Genomic DNA, 24,936 nt, shown 5'->3' on the forward strand with positions numbered 1-24,936 from the left:
ATAGCTGCTGTCTATGCTGTCTGACAAAAATCACAATTGATTCCACTCCTTCATCAATACAAGCAGTGAACATTTGAAATTCACCTTTGATGCACATGAAACAAGTTATCTGGACATTTTGATAAAGAGGGAGAAGTGAGGCTTTAGCTCAGACCTATACAGGAAACCATATTCTCTTGATAAGTGATAACCAGGGATGTCCTCTTGATAAGTGAACCATTTTCCTGTCCTGCTAAGCATTCAAAATAACAAGGACTTTGGGTTGTCAGAGAAAATGTATAAGTACAATATTTTCTTTAGGAATGTATTGAAGTAAAAGTTGCCAAAAATATAAATAGTAAACTACAGACACCCCCCAAAACTTCTTAAGTAGTATTTTTACTATTTTAAATGATTTTTACAGCACTGTAAAAATATGACCCAGGATGACAACCACTCAACCACCCCCCTCCAGACCAACATGTTCAATGCCTCCTTCAGTACTCCCCAAACCTACAACTTGTTTCATGTGCATCAAAGGTGATTATATTGAAAGATTAGTGGAATCTGTGTGGGTAGCTGGACAGGTTGGATGACTGACAGTGAAGGTGAACAGGTGGTCACGTGTCAGGTGACAGAGGAATGGATGAGACTGAGGCAGGAATCGTAGTCTGTGCTGCATCACAAAGGAAACAAATAACATGTATCCAATCAAATTCATAATCAAAGATCAAATCATATCATTAATTATTAACATAATTTAAGGAATTCAACAGTCCAGTTCATTAAGAAGTCAATAGTAATCATCCGCGAGTCATTTAGGCTCGTAACTATTTATCATAAATTATGAACGAATACAAACAGTGAATGGTGATACAATCTATAATCCCCATTATCAAAGTCGATCAGTTAGCAAACAATGACGTTTCTCATTTCACTCTTTCAATTGTCTTCATGTGTACATATAATTAATTTCAATACATATGAACCATATCGATTGCATAATTGGCCTATGAGGATCCGTAGGGCCGTGATCATTGACAATTCACATTACACAATATGTTTGAAGCGTGCGCAACAAGCCGCGCTCCGCGATAATAACTATAAACAATAACTGATGGCCCATCTCCCGATCGCAACAGATAGTCCAGATGAAAGGTAACATGAAACGGAACAGAGTCGGTGGACTTACGTGGATTCATGGACGCACAGAACTTCTGGATCATATGGAGTTAAGGAACGGAAAGCAGCGAGATCAGGCGATGGCAATTTCCTCCTTTTATGGAGTTGAGATCTGTCTGACATTTCCACCTGACCTAATGAATTAAAGGATTATTCCACCAACTCCATGGGCCTTTTCTACAAATATTTTATATTCTCCAAGTTTATAATTTTAAAAGGCTAATTGATCATTAGAAAACCATTTTGCAATTATGTTAGCACAGCTGAAAACTGTTGTTCTGATTAAAGAAGCAATAAAACTGGCCTTCTTTAAACTCGTTGAGTATCTGGAGCATCAGCATTTGTGTGTTCGATTACAGGCTCAAAATGGTGAGAAAACAAAATAACTTTCTTCTGAAACTCGTCAGTCTCTTCTTGTTCTGAGAAAATGAAGGCTATTCCATGCGAGAAATTGCCAAGAAACTGAAGATCTCGTACAACGCTGTGTACTACTCCCTTCACAGAACAGCGCAAACTGGCGCTAACCAGAATAGAAGGAGGCCCTGGTGCACAACTGAGCAAGAGGACAAGTACATTAGTGTCTAATTTGAGAAACAGATGCCTCACAAGGTTTCTGCTGGCAGCTTTTTCAAATAGTACCTGCAAAACACCAGTCTCAATGTCAACAGTGAAGAGGCTACTCCAGGATGTTGGCCTTCTATGCAGTAGCAAAGAAAAATCCATATCTAATACTGTTTAAAAAAAAATGAAAAGATTAAGATGGGCAAAATAACAGACATTGGGCAGAGGAAGATTGGAAAAAAGTGTTATTGATAGACAAATCTAAGTTTGAGGTGTTCGGATCACAAACAAGAACATTCGTGAGATGCAGAAAAGATGCTGGAGGAGTGCTTGACGCCATCTGTCAAGCATGGTGGTTGTCAATGTGATGGTCTGTGGGGTGCTTTGATGGTGGTAAAGTGGGAGATTTATACAGGGTAAAAGGGTTATTGAAGAAGGAAGGCTATCACTCCATTTTGCAATGCCATGCCATACCCTGTAGACGGCGCTTAATTGGAGCCAATTTCCTCCTACAACAGGACAATGACCCAAAGCACAGCTCCAAACTGTGCAATAACTATTTAGGGAAGAAGCAGTCAGCTGGTATTCTGTCAATAATGGAGTGGTCAGCACAGTCACTGGATCTTAACCCTATTGAGCTGTTGTGGGAGCAGCTTGACGGTATGACACTTAAGTGAAAATCCAATTTGTGGGAGGTGCTCCAGGAAGCATGGGGTGAAATCTCTTCAGATTACCTCAACAAATTGACAACTAGAATGCCAAATGTCTGCAAGGCTGTAATTGCTGCAAATGGAGGATTCTTTGACGAAAGCAAAGTTTGAAGGACACAATTATTATTCCAAATATAAATCATTATTTATAACCATGTCAAAGTCTTGACTATATTTCCTATTTATTATGCAACTAATTTCATGTATGTGTTCATGGAAAAAAAGGACATTTCAAATTGAACCCAAACTTTTGAACGGTAATGTAGGTTCAACAGGTTTGAGCAACACAGAATTTAGAAGAGTCACATTATTATAGATGACGTCCCACACGCCCTCTAGCGTGCGCGGCGTAGCCTTTATGTCATCAACTAAACCACTGGCCATGTTCGAGAGCATTGAAATCCATGCTGAATTGTGAGTAAATGGTGACTGGCTGACTGATTTATAAATAATAATGAGTAGTTATTTATGATGTAAGGTGATTTGAAAATCAGTCAGTTGCCAGTCGCCTGCAGTGTCGAACAAGCCCAATACCAAACAAATCAGGTTGTTGTTCGATGAAATGAAGCTTCAGACGTCTTTGATGACGTGCTGTTGATAAAGTGATATCGGCACACTCTAGGGCGTGAATACTTCAAAGCACATTGCTTTGAAGTATAGTTTAGCGATTTCGACGCATGGCTCGTAGCTCCGGAATAAACATAACTTCCCTACCGAAAAGTTGACAAAACAAAAAGGAGCAAGCAGGTATGATTTTCTCATTTGTTTTGAGCCCACGGCAAGAAGGCACCAGAGCCTACCATGCTAATGCGTTCCCACTAGATAACACAACCACACGGTACATGGAAAGCATGAGCTAGCTACCAAGCTAGCATACAAACTGTAGCACAGAGTACATCCTCCATATGGCATTGAGAAATAGTGCATTGTGGGAAGTTTAGAAGATGTCTGGAAATAAGTGAATAAATATGTAATGACGCAAAAACATTTTGCGAAAAAAAAACTGTTTGTGCTTTTAGGTAACCAGTTACTAATGTTTCAAGCACACTGTTTTGTTAAACTGGCGAGTAAAACGAATGCTTTCTACACTTTAACCTGTTGTCTGAAGATAAAATGTACATTTTACTCAACTTCGTTAATCACTCCTGTCAGCAGATGGCGGTGTGGGAATTTAAGGTTATGCTGTTGGTTTGACAAATATTCTAGTGGACGGAACGCTTCTTTCAACAGCAGCAAAAGTTAGCCAGACACCTCTGTAGCTTGCTAGACAAAATAGCCGAACCAATAAAGCTCTTTAGACGCTTTCGTATATATTAACCACTGTGTTCCAAACCCTCTTCCGTCGTCTAGTTAGTTATCCGATTTAATTTAATATTTACGGTGTTGTTATTAGTCAGCTAGCGGGCTGGTTAAGTTAGCATTAGCCTAGCTAGCTAACATCTCCGACCATGAGTTCACTAAGGTACTCTCCTAAGAAAGAAGAGGAGGTCTGCTGGACGGAGAAAGAGGGTCTGTGGCTGAACGTTGTCGTGAAAGAGGAGGAAGAGGATGTCAAAATACAAAAACAAGTAGAGAGTGAGGCTGTTACAGTGAAAGAAGAAGAGAATGACGTTTCAGTGAAAGAAGAGGAAGACGCGTTCAGAGTGAAAGAGGAGGAAGATGTTACAGTAAAAGTAGAAGAGGATGAGGAAGATGCCGTTTTTGAAGTTAAAGAGGAGGAGGGGGAGATGACTGTCACGTCGAGAAATGAGGAGGAAGAAGAGGAGGAAACTGAATATCTGGGCCATAAGATGGTTTTGAGAAACCGGGCCCTGATGAACACTAGTAAGTACTGGCACACATTTGCACAGTAGTCTAGTTCCATGCTCTTACTATAGTCAAGCTCCATGTTGTTACTATAGTCTAGTTCTATGCTGTTACTATAGTCTAGTTCCACGCTGTTACTATAGTTACTGTAATCTAGCTCCATGCTGTTACTATAATCTAGTTCCATGCTGTTACTATAATCTAGTTCCATGCTCTTACTATAATCTAGTTCCATGCTGTTACGATAATCTAGTTCCATGATCTTACTATAATCTAGTTCCATGCTTTTACTATAATCTAGTTACATGCTCTTACTATAATCTAGTTACATGCTCTTACTATAGTCTAGCTCCATGTTGTTACTATAGTCGAGTTCCATGCTGTTACTATAGTCTAGTTCTATGCTGTAACTATAGTCTAGTTCTATGCTGTTACTATAGTCTAGTTCCATGCTGGTACTATAGTTACTGTAGTCTAGTTCCATGCTGTTACTATAGTCTAGTTCTATGCTGGTACTATAGTTACTGTAGTCTAGTTCCATGCTGTTACTGTAATCTAGCTCCATGCTGTTTCTATAGTCAAGTTCCATGCTGTTACGATAATCTAGTTCCACGCTGTTACTATAATCTAGTTCCATGCTGTTACTATAATCTAGTTTCATGCCCTTACTATAGTCAAGCTCCATGTTGTTACTATAGTTACTGTAATCTAGCTCCATGCTGTTTCTATATTCTAGTTCCATGCTGTTACTGTAGTCTATTTCCATGCTGTAACTGTAGTCTAGTTCTATGTTACTATTGTCTAGTTCCATGCTGTTACTATAGTCTAGTTCCATGCTGTTACTATAGTCTAGTCCCATGCTGTTACTATAGTCTAGTCCCATGCTGTTACTATAGTCTAGTCCCATGCTGTTACTATAGTCTAGTCCCATGCTGTTACTATAGTCTAGTTCCATGCTGTTACTATAGTCGAGTTCCATGCTGTTACTATAGTCGAGTTCCATGCTGTTACTATAGTCTAGTCCCATGCTGTTACTATAGTCGAGTTCCATGCTGTTACTATAGTCTAGTTCCATGCTGTTACTATAGTCTAGTTCCATGCTGTTACTATAGTCTAGTTCCATGCTGTTACTATAGTCTAGTTCCATGCTGTTACTATAGTCTAGTTCCATGCTGTTACTGTAGTCTAGTTCCATGCTGTTACTGTAGTCTAGTTCCATGCTGTAACTGTAGTCTAGTTCTATGTTACTATTGTCTAGTTCCATGCTGTTACTTTAGTCTAGTTCCGTGCTGGTACTATAGTTACTGTCATCTAGTTCCATGCTGTTACTGTAGTCTAGTTCCATGCTGGTACTATAGTCTAGTTCCATGCTGTTACTATAGTCTAGTTCCATGCTGTTACTATAGTTACTGTAGTCTAGTTCCATGCTGTTACTGTAGTCTAGTTCCATGCTGTTACTAAATTCTATTTCCATGCTGTTCCTTTAGTCTAGTTCCAAGCTGTTTACTATAGTCTAGTTCCATACTGTTACTATAGTCTAGTTCCATACTGTAACTATAGTCTAGTTCCGTGCTGTTACTATAGTCTAGTTCCATGTTGTTACTATAGTCTAGTTCCCTGCTGTTTACTATAGTCTAGTTCCATGCTGTTACTATAGTCTAGTTCCATGCTGTTACTATAGTCTAGTTCCATGCTGTTACTATAGTCTAGTTCCATGCTGGTACTATAGTTACTGTAGTCTAGTTCCACGCTGTTACTATAGTCTCGTTCCACGCTGTTACTATAGTCTCGTTCCACGCTGTTACTATAGTCTAGGTCCATGCTGTTACTGTAGTCTAGGTCCATGCTGTTACTGTAGTCTAGGTCCATGCTGTTACTATAGTCTAGGTCCATGCTGTTACTATAGTCTAGGTCCATGCTGTTACTATAGTCTAGTTCCATGCTGTTACTATAGTTACTGTAGTCTAGTTCCATGCTGTTACTGTAGTCTAGTTCCATGCTGTTACTGTAGTCTAGTTCCATGCTGTTACTGTAGTCTAGTTCCATGCTGTTACTGTAGTCTAGTTCCATGCTGTTACTATAGTCTAATTCCATGCTGTTCCTTTAGTCTAGTTCCAAGCTGTTTCCTTTAGTCTAATTCCAAGCTGTTTACTATAGTCTAGTTCCATGCTGTTTACTATAGTCTAGTTCCATCCTTTAACTATAGTCTAGTTCCATGCTGTTACTATAGTCTAGTTCCATGCTGTTACTATAGTCTAGTTCCATGCTGTTACTATAGTCTAGTTCCATGCTGTTACTATAGTCTAGTTCCATACTGTTACTATAGTCTAGGTCCATACTGTTACTATAGTCTAGGTCCATGCTTTTACTATAGTCTAGTTCCATGCTGTTACAAAATTCTAACTCCATGCTGGTACTATAGTTACTGTATTCTAGTTCCATGCTGTTACTGTAGTCTAGTTCCATGCTGTTACTGTAGTCTAGTTCCATGCTGTTACTGTAGTCTAGTTCCATGCTGTTACTGTAGTCTAGTTCCATGCTGTTACTGTAGTCTAGTTCCATGCTGTTACTGTAGTCTAGTTTCATGCTGTTACTATAGTCTAGTTCCATGCTGTTACTATAGTCTAGTTCCATACTGTTACTATAGTCTAGGTCCATACTGTTACTATAGTCTAGGTCCATGCTTTTACTATAGTCTAGTTCCATGCTGTTACAAAATTCTAACTCCATGCTGGTACTATAGTTACTGTAGTCTAGTTCCATGCTGTTACTGTAGTCTAGTTCCATGCTGTTACTGTAGTCTAGTTCCATGCTGTTACTGTAGTCTAGTTCCATGCTGTTACTATAGTCTAGTTCCATGCTGTTACTATAGTCTAATTCCATGCTGTTCCTTTAGTCTAATTCCATGCTGTTACTATAGTCTAGTTCCCTGCTGTTTACTATAGTCTAGTTCCATGCTGTTACTATAGTCTAGTTCCATGCTGTTACTATAGTCTAGTTCCATGCTGGTACTATAGTTACTGTAGTCTAGTTCAATGCTGTTACTGTAGTCTAGTTCCATGCTGTTACTATAGTCTAGTTCCATGCTGTTGCTAGAGTCTAGTTCCATGATGTTCCTATAATCTAGTTCCATGCTCTTACTATAATCTAGTTCCATGCTCTTACTATAGTCTAGTTACATGCTTTTACTATAGTCTAGTTCCATGCTGTTACTATAGTCTAGTTCCATGCTGTTACTATAGTCTAGTTCCATGCTGTTATTATAGTCTAGTTCCATTCTGTTACTATAGTCTAGTTCCATTCTGTTACTATAGTCTAGTTCCATGCTGTTACTATAGTCTAGTTCCATGCTGTTACTATAGTTACTGTAGTCTAGTTCCATGCTGTTACTGTAGTCTAGTTCCATGCTGTTACTATAGTCTAGTTCCATGCTGGTACTATAGTTACTGTAGTCTAGTTCCATGCTGTTACTGTAGTCTAGTTCCATGCTGTTACTATAGTCTAGTTCCATGCTGTTACTATAGTCTAGTTCCATGCTGGTACTATAGTTACTGTAGTCTAGTTCCATGCTGTTACTGTAGTCTTGTTCCAAGCTGTTTACTATAGTCTAGTTCCATGCTGGTACTATAGTTACTATAGTCTAGTTCCGTGCTGTTACTATAGTCTAGTTCCATGTTGTTACTATAGTCTAGTTCCCTGCTGTTTACTATAGTCTAGTTCCATGCTGTTACTATAGTCTAGTTCCATGCTGTTACTATAGTCTAGTTCCATGCTGTTACTATAGTCTAGTTCCATGCTGGTACTATAGTTACTGTAGTCTAGTTCCACGCTGCTACTATAGTCTCGTTCCACGCTGTTACTATAGTCTAGGTCCATGCTGTTACTGTAGTCTAGGTCCATGCTGTTACTATAGTCTAGGTCCATGCTGTTACTATAGTCTAGGTCCATGCTGTTACTATAGTCTAACTCCATGCTGGTACTATAGTTACTGTAGTCTAGTTCCATGCTGTTACTGTAGTCTAGTTCCATGCTGTTACTGTAGTCTAGTTCCATGCTGTTTACTATAGTCTAGTTCCATGCTGTTACTATAGTCTAGGTCCATGCTGTTACTATAGTCTAGGTCCATGCTGTTACTATAGTCTAGTTCCATGCTGTTACTATAGTCTAACTCCATGCTGGTACTATAGTTACTGTAGTCTAGTTCCATGCTGTTACTGTAGTCTAGTTCCATGCTGTTACTGTAGTCTAGTTCCATGCTGTTACTGTAGTCTAGTTCCATGCTGTTACTGTAGTCTAGTTCCATGCTGTTACTGTAGTCTAGTTCCATGCTGTTACTGTAGTCTAGTTCCATGCTGTTGCTGTAGTCTAGTTCCATGCTGTTACTATAGTCTAATTCCATGCTGTTCCTTTAGTCTAGTTCCAAGCTGTTTCCTTTAGTCTAATTCCAAGCTGTTTCCTTTAGTCTAATTCCAAGCTGTTTTCTATAGTCTAGTTCCATGCTGTTACTATAGTCTAGTTCCATGCTGTTTACTATAGTCTAGTTCCATACTGTTACTATAGTCTAGTTCCATGCTGTTACTATAGTCTAGTTCCATGCTGTTTACTATAGTCTAGTTCCATACTGTTACTGTAGTCTAGTTCCATGCTGTTTACTATAGTCTAGTTCCATACTGTTACTATAGTCTACTTCCATGCTGTTACTATAGTCTAGTTCCATGCTATTACTGTAGTCTAGTTCCATACTGATACTATTGTCTAGTTCAATGTTACTATAGTTACTTTAGACTAGTTCCATGCTGTTACTTTAGACTAGTTCCATGCTGTTACTATAATCTAGTTCAATGCTGTTACTGTAGCTTCTTTCGATACTATGACTGCTTCTTCAGTTCTGTCCCCACAGCGACTGCAGTGAGAATAGCTATTGCATGAAATCTGTCTCCTTCTGTCCTGTTATCTCTGTTGTTTCTTGACGTCTGGTGACGTGGCCTCCTGTATGCAGGAGATGTGACATTATTATTACAGAAAACCTCACTTCTGGGGATGCGGCCTCCTTTATACAGGCATCTGTAACTAGTCTTTCTGGTGAGGTGGCCTCCTGTATACAGGGATCTGTAGCTAGTCGTTCTAGTGAGATGGCCTCCTGTATACAGGGATCTGTAGCTCGTCTTTCTGGTGAGGTGGCCTCTTGTATACAGGGATCTCTAGCTAGTCTTTCAAGCGTGGTGCCTTCTCTGACAAACCCATTACTGAAAGTTGACAACAGTGTCTGAAATGACAACACTATCTCTGCTATTCTCACTGTGATCAGGTAATGTGTAACGTCATAGTCTGTGTATTGTGCACAGTTAGCTGTCCCTCTACTACCAGCTGTCCCCTTTAACAATATACAGTGCCTTGCGAAAGTATTCGCCCCCCTTGAACTTTGCGACCTTTTGCCACATTTCAGGCTTCAAACATAAAGATATAAAACTGTATTTTTTTGTGAAGACTTAACAACAGGTGGGACACAATCATGAAGTGGAACGACATTTATTGGATATTTCAAACTTTTTTTAACAAATCAAAAACTGAAAAATTGGGCGTGCAAAATTATTCAGCCCCTTTACTTTCAGTGCAGCAAACTCTCTCCAGAAGTTCAGTGAGGATCTCTGAATGATCCAATGTTGACCTAAATGACTAATGATGATAAATACAATCCACCTGTGTGTAATCAAGTCTCCGTATAAATGCACCTGCACTGTGATAGTCTCAGAGGTCCGTTAAAAGCGCAGAGAGCATCATGAAGAACAAGGAACACACCAGGCAGGCCCGAGATACTGTTGTGAAGAAGTTTAAAGCCGGATTTTGATACAAAAAGATTTCCCAAGCTTTAAACATCCCAAGGAGCACTGTGCAAGCGATACTATTGAAATGGAAGGAGTATCAGACCACTGCAAATCTACCAAGACCTGGCCGTCCCTCTAAACTTTCAGCTCATACAAGGAGAAGACTGATCAGAGATGCAGCCAAGAGGCCCATGATCACTCTGGATGAACTGCAGAGATCTACAGCTGAGGTGGGAGACTCTGTCCATAGGACAACAATCAGTCGTATATTGCACAAATCTGGCCTTTATGGAAGAGTGGCAAGAAGAAAGCCATTTCTTAAAGATATCCATTAAGAGTGTCGTTTAAAGTTTGCCACAAGCCACCTGGGAGACACACCAAACATGTGGAAGAAGGTGCTCTGGTCAGATGAAACCAAAATTGAACTTTTTGGCAACAATGCAAAACGTTATGTTTGGGGTAAAAGCAACACAGCTCATCACCCTGAACACACCATACCCACTGTCAAACATGGTGGTGGCAGCATGGTTTGGGCCTGCTTTTCTTCAGCAGGGATAGGGAAGATGGTTAAAATTGATGGGAAGATGGATGGAGCCAAATACAGGACCATTCTGGAAGAAAACCTGATGGAGTCTGCAAAAGACCTGAGACTGGGACGGAGATTTGTCTTCCAACAAGACAATGATCCAAAACATAAAGCAAAATCTACAATGGAATGGTTCAAAAATAAACATATCCAGGTGTTAGAATGGCCAAGTCAAAGTCCAGACCTGAATCCAATCGAGAATCTGTGGAAAGAACTGAAAACTGCTGTTCACAAATGCTCTCCATCCAACCTCACTGAGCTCGAGCTGTTTTGCAAGGAGGAATGGGAAAAAATGTCAGTCTCTCGATGTGCAAAACTGATAGAGACATACCCCAAGCGACTTACAGCTGTAATCGCAGCAAAAGGTGGCGCTACAAGGTATTAACTTAAGGGGGCTGAATAATTTTGCACGCCCAATTTTTCAGTTTTTGATTTGTTAAAAAAGTTTGAAATATCCAATAAATGTCCTTCCACTTCATGATTGTGTCCCACTTGTTGTTGATTCTTCACAAAAAAATACAGTTTTATATCTTTATGTTTGAAGCCTGAAATGTGGCAAAAGGTCGCAAAGTTCAAGGGGGCCGAATACTTTCGCAAGGCACTGTATATAGCCCTTCGTACAACAGCTGATATCTCAAAGTGCTGTACAGAAACCCAGCCTAAAACCCCAAACAGCAAGCAATGCAGGTGTAGAAGCACGGTGGCTCGGAAAAACTCCCTAGAAAGGCCAAAACCTAGGAAGAAACCAAGAGAGGAACCAGGCTATGTGGGGTGGCCAGTCCTCTTCTGGCTGTGCCGGGTCGAGATTATAACAGAACATGCCCAAGATGTTCAAATGTTCATAAATGACCAGCATGGTCGAATAATAATAAGGCAGAACAGTTGAAACTGGAGCAGCAGCACGGCCGTGTGGACTGGGGGCAGCAAGGAGTCATCATGTCAGGTAGTCCTGGGGCATGGTCCTGGTGCTCAGTCCTCCGAGAGAGAGAAAGAAAGCGAGAAGGAGAGAATTAGAGAACACACACTTAGATTCACACAGGACACCGAATAGGACAGGAGAAGTACTCCAGATATAACAAACTGACCCTAGCCCCCCGACAGATAAACTACTGCAACATAAATACTGGAGGCTGAGACAGGAGGGGTCAGGAGACATTGTGGCCCCATCCGAGGACACCCCCTTACAGGGCCAAACAGGAAGAATATAACCCCACCCACTTTGCCAAAGCACAGCCCCCACACCACTCGAGGGATATCTTCAACCACCAACCTACCATCCTGAGACAAGGCTGAGTATAGCCCACAAAGATCTCCGCCATGGCACAACCCAAGGGGGGGCGCCAACCCAGACAGGATGACCACATCAGTGAATCAACCCACTCAGGTGATGCACCCCTTCCAGGGACGGCATGAGAGAGCCCCAGTAAGCCAGTGACTCAGCCCCTGTAATAGGGGTGTGTAATAGGTGATGTTATTGGCCAATTTGTTAAACACTTAGTGTACAAACCCTTTTTGTCAGGCAGATGAAAAAGCTAGCCAAAGAGCATATTACTGGTTGAAGTGTTTTTTAAGTGTAAAGCAGATGATTTGCGACAATAACACAAACATATTAAGCAGGAGATTCAAACGAGCCTTACAATTATAATCCAAAAGTAATGTGAAATGCACTCATATGCAACCGGTAAATGGAGGCTATTTTTTCTGTCAGCCTATGAGAACTCCCCTGAGTTTTCCCCCATGGTGGTGAATTAGTGAATAGACACAGAGCTTAATGTGAGTTTCCTTGAGTAGCACTCCTGATCTTACACTGATAGTGAGCTGTAATATTCAGAATACATTGTGAAAAACGATAATCTTCGCTCACCATTTTTGCTCCTTGCAGATATACTACATCCATAACTAGTGGTTTTCTCATTAGCATGGAGGAGTTTCTGCAACCAAATTGCATGTGCATCGCTGCAGAAATGGAAATGGGCCTATATTGGAGGCCAAAAGTAATTTGGCACACTGCTTACGTCTTGACTGTCTTAAGATAGATTGTCAAATCATTTAACAGATGTCAATTGTTGTACAACTTCATGGGTACTCTCTGGTTATCCCTTTTTACCTCAAATATACAGTGGATTTCTGCTGTTGTGGGCATTTAACCATCTGTCTGACTTATTTGTTCACACAGGACAGATACGGGACTATTGTGGATCCTCTGGGGAGCCTCACCAACATCATGATGCTCATGAGGCAGAGAAGAGTCTCTCCACATCAGAACTCCTCAATAAACACCTGCAGAGACCTACAGGGAAGAAATCTCACTGCTGCTCTGACTGTGGGAAAATATTAAACTCCTCAGTGAAACTTAAAATACATCAAAGAATTCACACTGAAGAGAAACCTTTTGGCTGTACCAAATGTGGGAAGAGTTTTGTTCGTTCTAGCTGTCTGAAGAGACACCAGAGAACACACACAGGAGAGAAATCTTTTAGCTGTAATCAATGTGGAAAGAGCTTTACCCAGTCAAGAAGCCTGATATCACATCAGAGAACACACACAGGAGATAAACGAGAAAAACCATATAGCTGTACTCAATGTGGGAAGAGTTTTGTTCTTTCTAGCTGTCTGAAGAGACACCAGAGAACACACACAGGAGAGAAATATTTTTGCTGTACTCAATGTGGGAAGAGTTTTGTTGATTCTTGGTGTCTGAAGAGACACCAGAGAACACACACAGGAGAGAAACCTTTTAGCTGTACTCAGTGTGGAAAGAGGTTTACCCAGTCAAGAAACTTGATATCACATCAGAGAACACACACAGGAGAGAAACGAGAGAAACCTTATAGCTGTACTCAATGTGGGAAGAGTTTTGTTTGTTCTAGCAAGCTGAAGGTACACCATAGAACGCACACAGGAGAGAAACCTTTTAGCTGTAATCAATGTGGAGAGAGTTTTATTATATCTAGCCAGCTGAAGGTACACCATAGAACACACACAGGAGAGAATCCTTTTAGCTGTCATCAATGTGGAAAGAGTTTTAATATATCGAGCCAGCTGAAGTTACACCAGAGAACACACACAGGAGAGAAACCTTATAGCTGTGATCAATGTGGGAAGAGTTTTACAACATCAAGCAATCTGATTATGCACCAGAGAACACACACAGGAGAGAAACCTTTCAGCTGTGATCAGTGTGAAATGAGATACCCTCGTAAAAGATCTCTGATCAAACATCAGAAAATACATACATGAAGTAGTTGTTTCATGACATCAGTGAAATAATGTAGAATGTTGTAACATAGTAGTAGGAGTATTTTAATGATGTCACAATGTCGAACCCTAAATGTCTACCCCTGTTCTATTGATTTTAACATGATATGGATATTAGCATCAGGGGAAAGATCCAGGCTCTGAATTGAAAGAGTACTATATGTGATTTAATGCAACACTTCAAAATGTATATAACTGTTTTCTACAAGTTGTCCTCTAACCAGTGATGTACACAATTTGCAGATTCCGTGTTGTTTTTGAGCTGTTCGTTTTAGCGTTTTTGGTGCTTGTGCAGTTTGTAAGGTGCTTGTTTAAATAAATACTTAATATGATTATTGTGGCAGATGTTTGTGTATTTAGTACATTTTATGTTTAGGTTTTCAATTTATCACAAACTTCTTCTGGATTTGGACTATTGATTTGGACAACTTTAAACTGTGACATTGGGGATATCCCACCTAGCAAAATGTTGGTGAAAATAAGACTATGCCCAATGTACAATATAAGTTGTAGTTGAAAGTGAAAGTTGACAAGAAATCTATTTAATTTCAACGTACTTGCATCCTATACACATGGACACAGTATTTTGTATTGAGTCTATAATCAGTTTTAGGGACAGGAGTCCCGGTAGTCAAGGTAATAATGGATCTGCAAGCTACGAAATGCACGAGGGGAGAGTGGATGGGAAGGTGATGCGCTTACAGCAGCAATAGCAGCGGCGAGGCCAGGTCAACGTTGCTCTGTGTATATGTTGTCAATGATGTGATGTTCACATTGGTGCGCAAGGCTTGTGTTATTCTATGTCACTACAATAAACTATATCACACCCATTGCACTGTGTCTCCTTGGTTGTTTTTATTCATTTGAGGGTACTTGGTAAAGGAAATGAATGGAAGAGATTGGTTCATGTACAGTAATTGTGCTTTATTCAGATATTGCTGCATAGATATAAACAACACAGGTTCAAGTGAGTCTGGTGTCCATAGAGTCAAAGTGGTACAGTTGATCCTTGGAGTTGTCCTTCACTCTGTGATTTACCAGACACTTTCGTCTTCTTCTTCTTGTTTTGCATGCAGACAGGTCTTTTCCACTTCATTGTAGCGTTACTCTTACATTGCTGCCTAGGACACACAGCCTGCCGGCTCTGTCTTTTTTCCATGTAAGTGCCAATATACGTTTTTTTCCTCTTCCATCAGTTTATATAGGTCATACTGATTACAAAGAACAAAAGTAGCCTAAGACATTGGCCTCCTAAGCTATGGACTGTGAGTTCTAGTCTTTTCTGAACTGACTGAAAGCAGAGTGGCGCAGCGGAAGCGTGCTGGACCCATAACCCAGAGGTCAATATATCGAAACCAATTTTTTTTTAAATGCGTAGTTTCATTGCATGTGTAATTGCCATTATACATAGTTTTATACCTCTTCCATCAGTTTGTGTAGGTCATATTGATTACAGAGAACAAAAGTAGCCTAAGACACTGGCCTCCTGAGCCATGGATTGTGAGTTTTAGTCTTTTCTCAAATGGTTGAAAGCAGAGTGGCACAGCGGAAGAGTGCTGGGCCCATAACCCAGAGGTAGATGGATCGAAACCATTCTCTGCTACCCAGCTTCTTTTTAGCATTGAAGTGCAAACAAAAATGTCAAAAAATGCGTAGTTTCATTGCATGTGTCATTGCCATTACACATTTTTTATACCTCTACCATCAGTTCGTATAGGTCATACTGATTACAAAGAACAAAAGTGGCCAAAGACGCTGGACTCCTAAGCCATGGATTGTGAGTTCTAACCTTTTCTGATGTGACTGAAAGCAGAGTGGTGCAGTGGAAGAGTGCTGGGCCCATAACCCAGAGGTCGATTGATTGAAACCACTCTCTGCTAACCAGCTTATTTTTAGCATTGAAGTGCGAACAAAAAAAAAAAACTGCGTACTTTCATTGCATGTGTAATTGCCATTATATATATTTTTTTTATAACTCTTCCATCAGTTCATGTTGGTCATACTGATTACAAAGAACAAAAGTGGCTTGAGACACTGGCCTCCTGAGCCATGGATTGTGATTTCGAGTCTGTTCTGTACTGGCTGAATGCAGAGTGGCACAGCGGAAGTGTGCTGGGCCCATAACCTAAAGGTCGATGGATCGAAACCATTCTCTGCTAACCAGCTGGGGGTTTCTGAACTGTCTGAAAGCAAAGTGGCGCAGTGGAAGTGTGCTGGGCCCATAACCCAAAGCTTGATGGATCGAAACCATTCTCTGCTAACCTGCAAATTTTTAGCATTGATGTGCGAACAAAATTTTTAAAAAATGCGTCTTTTCATTGCATGTGTCATTGACATTATACATTTTTTTATACCTCTTCCATCAGTTCCTATAGGTCATACTGATTACAAAAAATAAAAGTAGCCTAAGACACTGGCCTTCTAAGCCATGGATTGATTGTGAGTTTTTGTCTTTTCTGAAGTTGCTGAAAGCAGAGTGGCGCAGCGAAAGCGTGCTGGGCCCATAACCCAGAGGTTGATGGATTGAAACCATCCTCTGCTCATCAGTCTGTTTTTTAAAATGAAATGCAAACAGAAAAAAGAAAGCGTTATTTCATGGGCATGTGTCATTGCCATCCATTACACATTGTTTTTACTGCTTCTATCAGTTTGTAATGGTTGTGAAAGGTAGACAGTGCCCCAGTTGCCTAATGGATAAGACACTCGCCTCCGAAGCCAGAAATTGTGGGTTGAAGTCCCATCTGGGGTGGCTGAAAGCAGAGTGATGCGGCTGAAAGCAGAGTGATGCAGCGGAAGTGTGCTTTTCCCAAAACCCAGAGGTTGATATATCGAAACCATTCTCTGCTTTCCAGCTTATTTTTAGTATTGAAGTGCGAACCCCCCAAAAATGTGTAGTTTCATTGCATGTGTCATTGCCATTATACATTTTTTGATACCTCTTCCATCAGTTCATGTTGGTCATACTGATTACAAAGAACAAAAGTGGCTTGAGACACTGGCCTCCTTAGCCATGGATTGTGATTTCGAGTCTGTTCTGTACTGGCTGAATGCAGAGTGGCACAGCAGAAGTGTGCTGGGCCCATAACCTAAACGTCGATGGATCGAAACCATTGTCTGCTAACCAGCTGGGGGTTTCTGAGCTGTCTGAAAGCAAAGTGGCGCAGTGGAAGTGTGCTGGACCCATAACCCAAAGCTTGATGGATCAGTGGAACAAAAATTTTAAAAAATGCGTCTTTTCATTGCATGTGTCATTGACATTATACATTTTTTTATACCTCTTCCATCAGTTCCTAGTGTGCTGGACCCATAACCCAAAGCTTGATGGATCGAAACCATTCTCTGCTAACCAGCTAATTTTTAGCATTTGATGGATAAGACACTCGAACAAAAAAGTTTTAAAAGAGTGATGCAGTCTTTTCATTGCATGTTTCCAGTCATTGACATTATACATTTTTTTTTGATACCTCTTCCATCAGTTCCTATGAGGTCATACTGATTACAAAAAATAAAAGTAGCCTAAGACACTGGCCTCCTAAGCCATGGATTGATTGTGAGTTTTTGTCTTTTCTGAAGTTGAATTATCTGAAAGCAACTGAGATCCTTTATAACAAAGGCCAGACAGCATTGGCCATAATTTATCGTTCAGCTTTTTTTTCTCGGTAGAAGTGGGCCCTTAACGCCTTTGTCAGAGTTAGTTTTGATGGATTATCTCTTCCATGAAACCATCACTCTGCTCATTTAGTTCAGTCTGTTTTTACTTTTAAAATGAAATGCAAACAGAAAAAAAACATTCTATCGAAACTATTCTTTCAAATTGGTTTATACGTTATTTCATGGGCATGTGTCAATTGCCATCCATTATGTTTTACACATTGTTTTTACTGTTCTTCTTTAAAATCAGTTTGTAATGGTTGTGAAAGGTACCCTTAGACAGTCCAAATTACAAATATGGCTAAGAAACATATTTACCAATTACACAAATTATCTTGAAAGCAGTATTACAAATGACCATAAATTCATTATCCAAATGGCTTTCCAATGCGGGTGATCAAGCCAGAACGGAAAGTCATCAGAAGGTCATAGGTCATACAAAACCCTTCAAAGCAGTGTTTTTCACTATATTAAACAAATTGCAAACAATAGTCAACTTGTTCCAACATTTTTGTATTTCCATGTTCCCAGAACATTCCTTTATCAAAAGAATGTGCGTGTGTAATGAAAACTCAGAAAATAAAAACTCATTAAAATCCCATGTGATGAGTGCCCCTTTATAATACCTTTGCACTAAAACAAACAACTTCCAGGCCCTTTTAAATGTGGTAGTTTATGGCCTCAATGTCACTCACTCTCCCCAAGAGTATAGTCCCTGGAAACATTCCAAAGAGAGACAGTGAAATACCCATTTTTTAGTATTCATTACACTACATCGATTCAGAAATTCAAAGGTGAACTATAAACCAAACCTAATGATAATTCCACTGTACCTCAAATCATTAAACATAAGTTTTAATCAACATCAATGTATATGTATGATACAATATTTAATTAAGTTAAATCAAACTCCTAAAACAAACCATCCATAAGCAAATTTAAAAAAAACTTTAATCAGCAATCTAACAATTTCAACCTGTTGATAGAAATTTAGTAAAAACCGATCCTGATTTTTTTTAAACAAATCTAAAATCTTTCAAAAGTCGGCGCTGTCTCATCAGCGTAAAAATCAAAACAAACTTATTATTTTTTCCCACTCATATCCACAAAGCTTTCATTCCCCAAAGGTCAATACTGTTCAGCACATCCATTAATGATCTTCCTTTACTCTGTACAGGGTCTGAAGTTCCAATGTATGCAGATGATACAGTGATAAATTCATGCAAATAACAAACTACACAAGAACTTACTACTATAATGGTTCAGATGACAAAATTGCTCAGAGACTCATGTTTACATCTCAATAAAATAAAACACAGTCTGCATGTTTCTCAAAAAACAACTACTGATGGAAAAAGCTCCTGGTGATATCTGATTTTAAGTGCCAAGGCATCATACTTGATTCCAACCTTTCTTTTAAAAAGCAAATAATAAAGGAACTCAAATAACCAAATTCAACCTAGCTAATTTCCCAAAACATATGAAATTGTTTTGACTATTGCGGTAACAACACTATAATTAAAATCTATGATACTCCCCGCTTAACATATTAGTTTACTAGTTTGGCCCAATCTTGCTTTTCAACATTCATACCCATTCAGTCATCTGCCAACAGGCTCTCATACTACTCAATCCAGCAATCACCTTTAATGACCTGACATTGTTCCACATAATGGAAACATACTATAATATTAGACTACATTAACTTTTCTGCTCAAATTAACTGGTGTTACGTAAACAATCAAACCAAGAATCAATAACCATCAGAATCTATTCTCACAACTTTCAGATCTCTCTTTCTTACAGCCAAATAAAACCCAATCAACATCTCGCAATCAAAATTGTACTGCTAGTAGTACAGAAAAAGAGTGTACCTGAACAACGGTCAAAACAATTAGAGTAAGGTTATTGTATATTCAAACTATTAACGCAAATTTACGTTATTCTACAACAATCTACCTGCCTCCAGCAACTTACCCTGACAATTAGTAGTCAACATAGCAACTAACTCCCTTTCGTACTTTCAGCTCAACTTACCCTATTCCTTTTTTCCCATTGGGCAAAAATATATAACCCCTTTCATTTCAACGTTTTTCCTTACCTCTATGTAAGATTTAAAACCCAACTTTATAACTTCCTCTTCTCTTTGCTCTTCACACTTATGAAGTGTATCCTATTTCTTTAAAAATAGCACATGCAGCGCCAAAATTATAACATGCGTCAGTCAATCTATAAGAATGAAAAACATTTCGGTAATCACTTTCTATCGCCATTCTCTCTCCGCTATTATTCAGAATTTATTTAACTTAGGTAACTGTCTTCTTTATTGATACAGTAATTTAAATACGACTCAATTCTCAATACATTATTCCAGCAGTTAATTTAGTGAACAGACATCGTCTTGCATCAGAATTCGCTTCGCTATTATTTTAAGTTGAATTTAGTCGATCAATTTAACCTAAACAATCTATTGATAAACGTTCAATTTATCCCTTCTATCAATTTGAACCAGACAGCCTATTAAAACGTTCAGTTTATATCTTATACAAACACTAGCGACCATAACTTTCCAGGCAAAACATACAAATAGATTATTTACAATCAAAAACTCAGAATTCAGCCAGCACTTTGACAGGGAACTGAACCCCAGCCTCCCGCATGGCAGGCAAGAATTCTACCACTGACCCACTATACTAATTGACTGAGATTCAATGCAAATAAACCTAATTTACAAATAAAATCAAGACACGTCACTATCGGCAATTCCCAGAAAAAAAATTGCCCAAATCTAAATGTACAAGCGTTACTCCAGCTTTGATTCTCAAATGCCAAATGAATAAATTAGCTATCAAAGAATAAAATTGACAGTTAATGACTAGGAAACAGATATTGCGTCTTTTAATTAAAGTAGATTATGTTTACTTATGCAACGTATTTAAATTACTTTACTACATCACATTAATCACGCAATGATAATTAGTTTGATGGAAAACCTTAGGCTTTGTACGACATTATAAATTTCATTGAGATTCCCTCTTAATTCTCACTAACTTTATTCAGTTTATTCAATAAATCCCGCAACTTCTCTCATACTGGGAAGAAAAAATATAACATGATCAGACCTTAAGGGCAGTTTAATTTTAAATGTTTCACCCAGACGGAGATAATCCAATATGCGTTTTATAGTTACATCGTTAGTGGACACACTCTAATCAGTTTCTAGAGCTCAATTTCCCAGATTTTGTAGATTATTTTAATAGTGCTTAAAACCTCATCTTTATCAAATTATCCATTTAAGATACCAACTCAAAACCTACGTACGTCTACGAATGGGTGGTTTAAATTGTATCTAATCATTCTCAGCATTACTTTATCAAATCTCTAGTAATTGATTATACACACATACAATGTATCATAATTTCAAATAATTCACGGAATCCATATAAAACTTAAGAAATCTTAGGTACTCACACAGAACTTTAAGGATCACCCACACAGGATTGGTCAGATGTTCACACAGAACTGGTCAGACGTCCACACAGAACATCAGAACATAAAAAGGTTTGCCCACACAGAGTCAAGCCTACCCTGCTCACACAGAACGGTCCGACAACTAATATCTATTACACAGAGTAACCCAAGGCATACCTGGCTAGCACATTTAAAATAATTGGAATTCACCACATCTGAGGGTCACTTAGACAATCACACAGGTCCTTCTTCCAATAGGGCTTCACCAAATGTTGTGTTTTCACCTAGAAATACTCAGTCCCTTTGGCCCCTCACCCCCGACAGACCGCACCAAATCCCCACTGTGATCAATTCAGTGTCAGGACGGCTCTTGGTCACTCGCAACCGGACAGTGGCAGAGTATCTTTTGAGTCCACAAACCCTCAGATTACTCTCCCCTGACTCGGCCCTGCTTACACCGCCAAGGAATTCACGCTCAGAGTATACGTAACAGGCATAATTAAAAAACTCGACTTCAAATCTGTGTGGTTCGCTCACCTTTTTCTTTAAAAAAAACTCAGTTCGATATGTGGTATCCACTCGGCTCGCTTCCTCTCAGATCAAAGGTTGGTCCATCTGCTTCGTTCCCGAAGTGTGGTTTCCCTAAAATCCCAAGTTTAGGGGATCCCTCGTGCACAATTTATTTACCTAGATCGTCAGGAACGGTCACCGAGTGAAGACATCCCCTCCTCGTCGCCAAATGTCATGGAAATTTCCTGTATTTACCAAATTATGAGAGCAAACCACACACAAGTCAAAGTTTATCACAAAGTCCATCTTTAATTATATGAGCTCCATCACAACCCTGTGACTCTCAGATCAATTCAGTGTCTATAAATGAATTCTCTGAGAGTCCCTTCCACATTGCAACTGAGATCCTTTATAGCAAAGACACACAAAGCCAGACAGCATTGGCCATAATTTATCGTTCAGCTTTGTCTTCTAAACTATGTTCTTTTCTCAAACTCAGAACCATAAACAAATCCTTATATCAACAGGCAATATATCAAATCCACCCCTCCATGACAAGATCACAGAGACACATTGACTGGCACACAGACATTGTGGAGCCAAGAGATACACGCTTGACCTCTCCCCTCTCTGCCGCACAAGCAGCTTAGTCCTGACAGAGACCAGATAACTGCAACCCCGCCACAGTATTATACAAAAATAAACATTCTGATGAGAAGTAACTTAAAAACATATGATGAATATAAAACATCTTACCTATGTTACAAACTAATTCAGATTATTCCCCAACAGGCCTAAGACACTGGCCTCCTGAGCCATGGATTGTGAGTTTTAGTCTTTTCTGAAATGGCTGAAAGCAGGGTGGCGCAGGGGAAGTGTGCTGGGCCCATAACCCAGAGGTCAATGGATCGAAACCATCCTCTGCTAAACAGTCTGTTTTTAAAAATGAAATGCAAACAGAAAAAAATAATGCGTAATTTCATGGGCCATCCATTACACATTGTTTTTACTGCTTCTATCAGTTCGCAATGGTTGTGAAAGATAGACAGTGCCCCAGTGTCCAAATGGCACCTAAGCCAGGAATTGTGGGTTTAAGTCCCATCTGGGGTGGCTGAAAGCAGAGTGGCGCGGTGGAAGTCGAAATATTGAAACCATTCTCTGCTAACCAGCTTAGTTTTAGCATTGAAGTGCGAACCAAAAAAAAAATTATAGTTTCATTGCTTGTGTAATTGCCATGCCTCTTCCATCAGTTCGTATAGGTCATACTGATTACAAAGAACAAAAGTGGCCGAAGACACTGTCCTCCTAATCCATGGATTGTGAGTTCTAGTCCTTTCTGAAGTGACTGAAAGCAGAGTGGCGCAGCGGAAGCGTGCTGGGCCCATAACCCAGAGGTTGATGGATCGAAACCATTCTCTGCTAATCAGCTTGTTTTTGGCATTGAAGTGCGAACAAAAAAAATGCGTAGTTTCATTACATGTGTAATTGCCATTATACATTTTTTTATACCTCTTCCATCAGTTCGTATAGGTCATACTGATTACAACGAACAAAAGTAGCCTAAGACACTGGCCTCCTAAGCCATGGATTTTGAGTTCTAGTCTTTTCTGAAGTACCGTAATTTCTGGACTATAAGCTGCTACTTTTTTCCCATGCGTTGAACCTCGCGGTTTATACAATGACGCGGCTAATTTATGGATTTTTCCCGCTTTCACAAGATGCATGCCGCCAAAAAACTGAGCACCGTCACATAAAGTGACGTAAATCGAGCGCGCTCAAACTTCCCATCATTCTGATTACGGTAGTCATTTTGTCACCCTCATCATGGCAAAGACACGGAGATATGCATATGATGCAGCTTTCAAGTTGAAGGCGATCGATCTGGCTGTTGGAAAAGGAAATAGAGCTGCTGACAGCATGGAGCATTGTCAAAAAATCCACTATCATCAACAGATTTCGAAAGGCTGGACTGCTGCGTGTTGAAGAGGGCGGCGATCCAACATCGGATGAAGCAATTCTGAGGCTATTGTACTCCGACACCGAAGGAGATGACTTCAGTGGATTCGGTGCACAGGAGGAGGAAGATAGTGACCAATGACTTTCTTGGGAGGGTACTGTTTAATTTTTGTTACAAGCCGTGTTTCGTTAAAGCCTATTTATTTTTGTTACAATCCGTGTTTCGTTTAAAGGCTGTGTAAAGTTCATTTGTTTCAATGTACCGGTAGGCACCTGCGGCTTATAGACATGTGCGGCTTACTTATGTACAAAATACATATTTTTTAATAATTCAGTGGGTGTGGTTTATATTCGGGTGCGCTTAATAGTTTAGCAATTACGGTAGCTGAAAGCAGAGTGGCGCAGCGGAAGCGTGCTGAGCCCAAAACCCAGAGGTTGATATATCGAAACCATTCTCTGCTAACCAGCTTATTTTTAGCATTGAAATGCGAACAAAAAAGTGTAGTTTCATTGCATGTGTAATTGCCATTATACATTTTTTTACACCTCTTCCATCAGTTCGTATAGGTCATACTGATTACAAAGAAAAAAAGTGGCCTAAGACACTGGCCTCCTGAGCCATGGATTGTGAGTTTTAGTCTTTTCTGAAATGGCTGAAAGCAGAGTGTTGCAGCGAAAGCGTGCTGGGCCCATAGCGGTCGATTGATCAAAACCATACTCTGCTAATCAGTCTTTAAAAAAAATGAAATGCAAACAGAAAAAAGATAGCGTAATTTCATGGGCATGTGTCAATGCCATCCATTACACATTGTTTTTACTCCTTCTATCAGTTTGTAATGGTTGTGAAAGGTAGACAGTGCCCCAGTGGCCTAATGGATTGTGTGAAATTGTGTGTTCAAGTCACATCTGGAGTGTCTGAAAGCAGAGTGGTGCAGCGGAAGTGTGCAGGGCACAAAACCCAGAGGTCGATGTATCAAAACCATTCTCTGATTACCAGCTTAGTTTTAGAATTGAAGTGCAAACAACATTTTTTTAAATGCGTAGTTTCATTGCATACATTAAGGGAACATTTTGACATTCGCCATATGGTTAGTGAGAAAGTCCATATTGCAAATGAATGGTCCCTTACCAGATGTCCAAAAACGTTTGTAAAATTCGTGGATGGCGTCGGAACGTGCGGCAGGGCCGGATCTACCGGGAAGTCATCAAACGAACTCTCTCGGACATTCGGTTTCCGGTTTATAAAATAATCAAATTTTGGTCATTTTTCCGCTGTCCCGGTAAATCCCACAAGAGGGCATACGCAATCATATTGCAAATGTACAAAACATCACGAATCACGACGTGGCCTTATCTCCAAAACGGAAAATATTTCGAAGCCGAAACTTGGTGAGCATAGGTTTGGCATAATGGGCAGTTGGCTCCGAACAAGATGGCGTCT

The 24,936-nt window shown here is 39.7% G+C and overlaps 1 protein-coding gene across 1 annotated transcript; it reads left to right on the plus strand.

The window, feature by feature from the left end:
• The first annotated feature begins 2,999 nt into the window (after nucleotides 1–2,999).
• LOC135542388 (zinc finger protein OZF-like) lies at nucleotides 3,000–14,739 on the plus strand. Its single transcript, XM_064969315.1, has 2 exons — nucleotides 3,000–4,256; nucleotides 12,826–14,739. The coding sequence occupies exons 1-2, from the start codon at nucleotides 3,881–3,883 to the stop codon at nucleotides 13,887–13,889; spliced, it is 1,440 nt and encodes a 479-aa protein (XP_064825387.1). The 5' UTR covers nucleotides 3,000–3,880; the 3' UTR covers nucleotides 13,890–14,739.
• Nucleotides 14,740–24,936: the final 10,197 nt, after the last annotated feature.

This window comes from Oncorhynchus masou, chromosome 6 (assembly GCF_036934945.1).
Source record: "Oncorhynchus masou masou isolate Uvic2021 chromosome 6, UVic_Omas_1.1, whole genome shotgun sequence".
Lineage (NCBI taxonomy): Eukaryota > Metazoa > Chordata > Actinopteri > Salmoniformes > Salmonidae > Oncorhynchus > Oncorhynchus masou.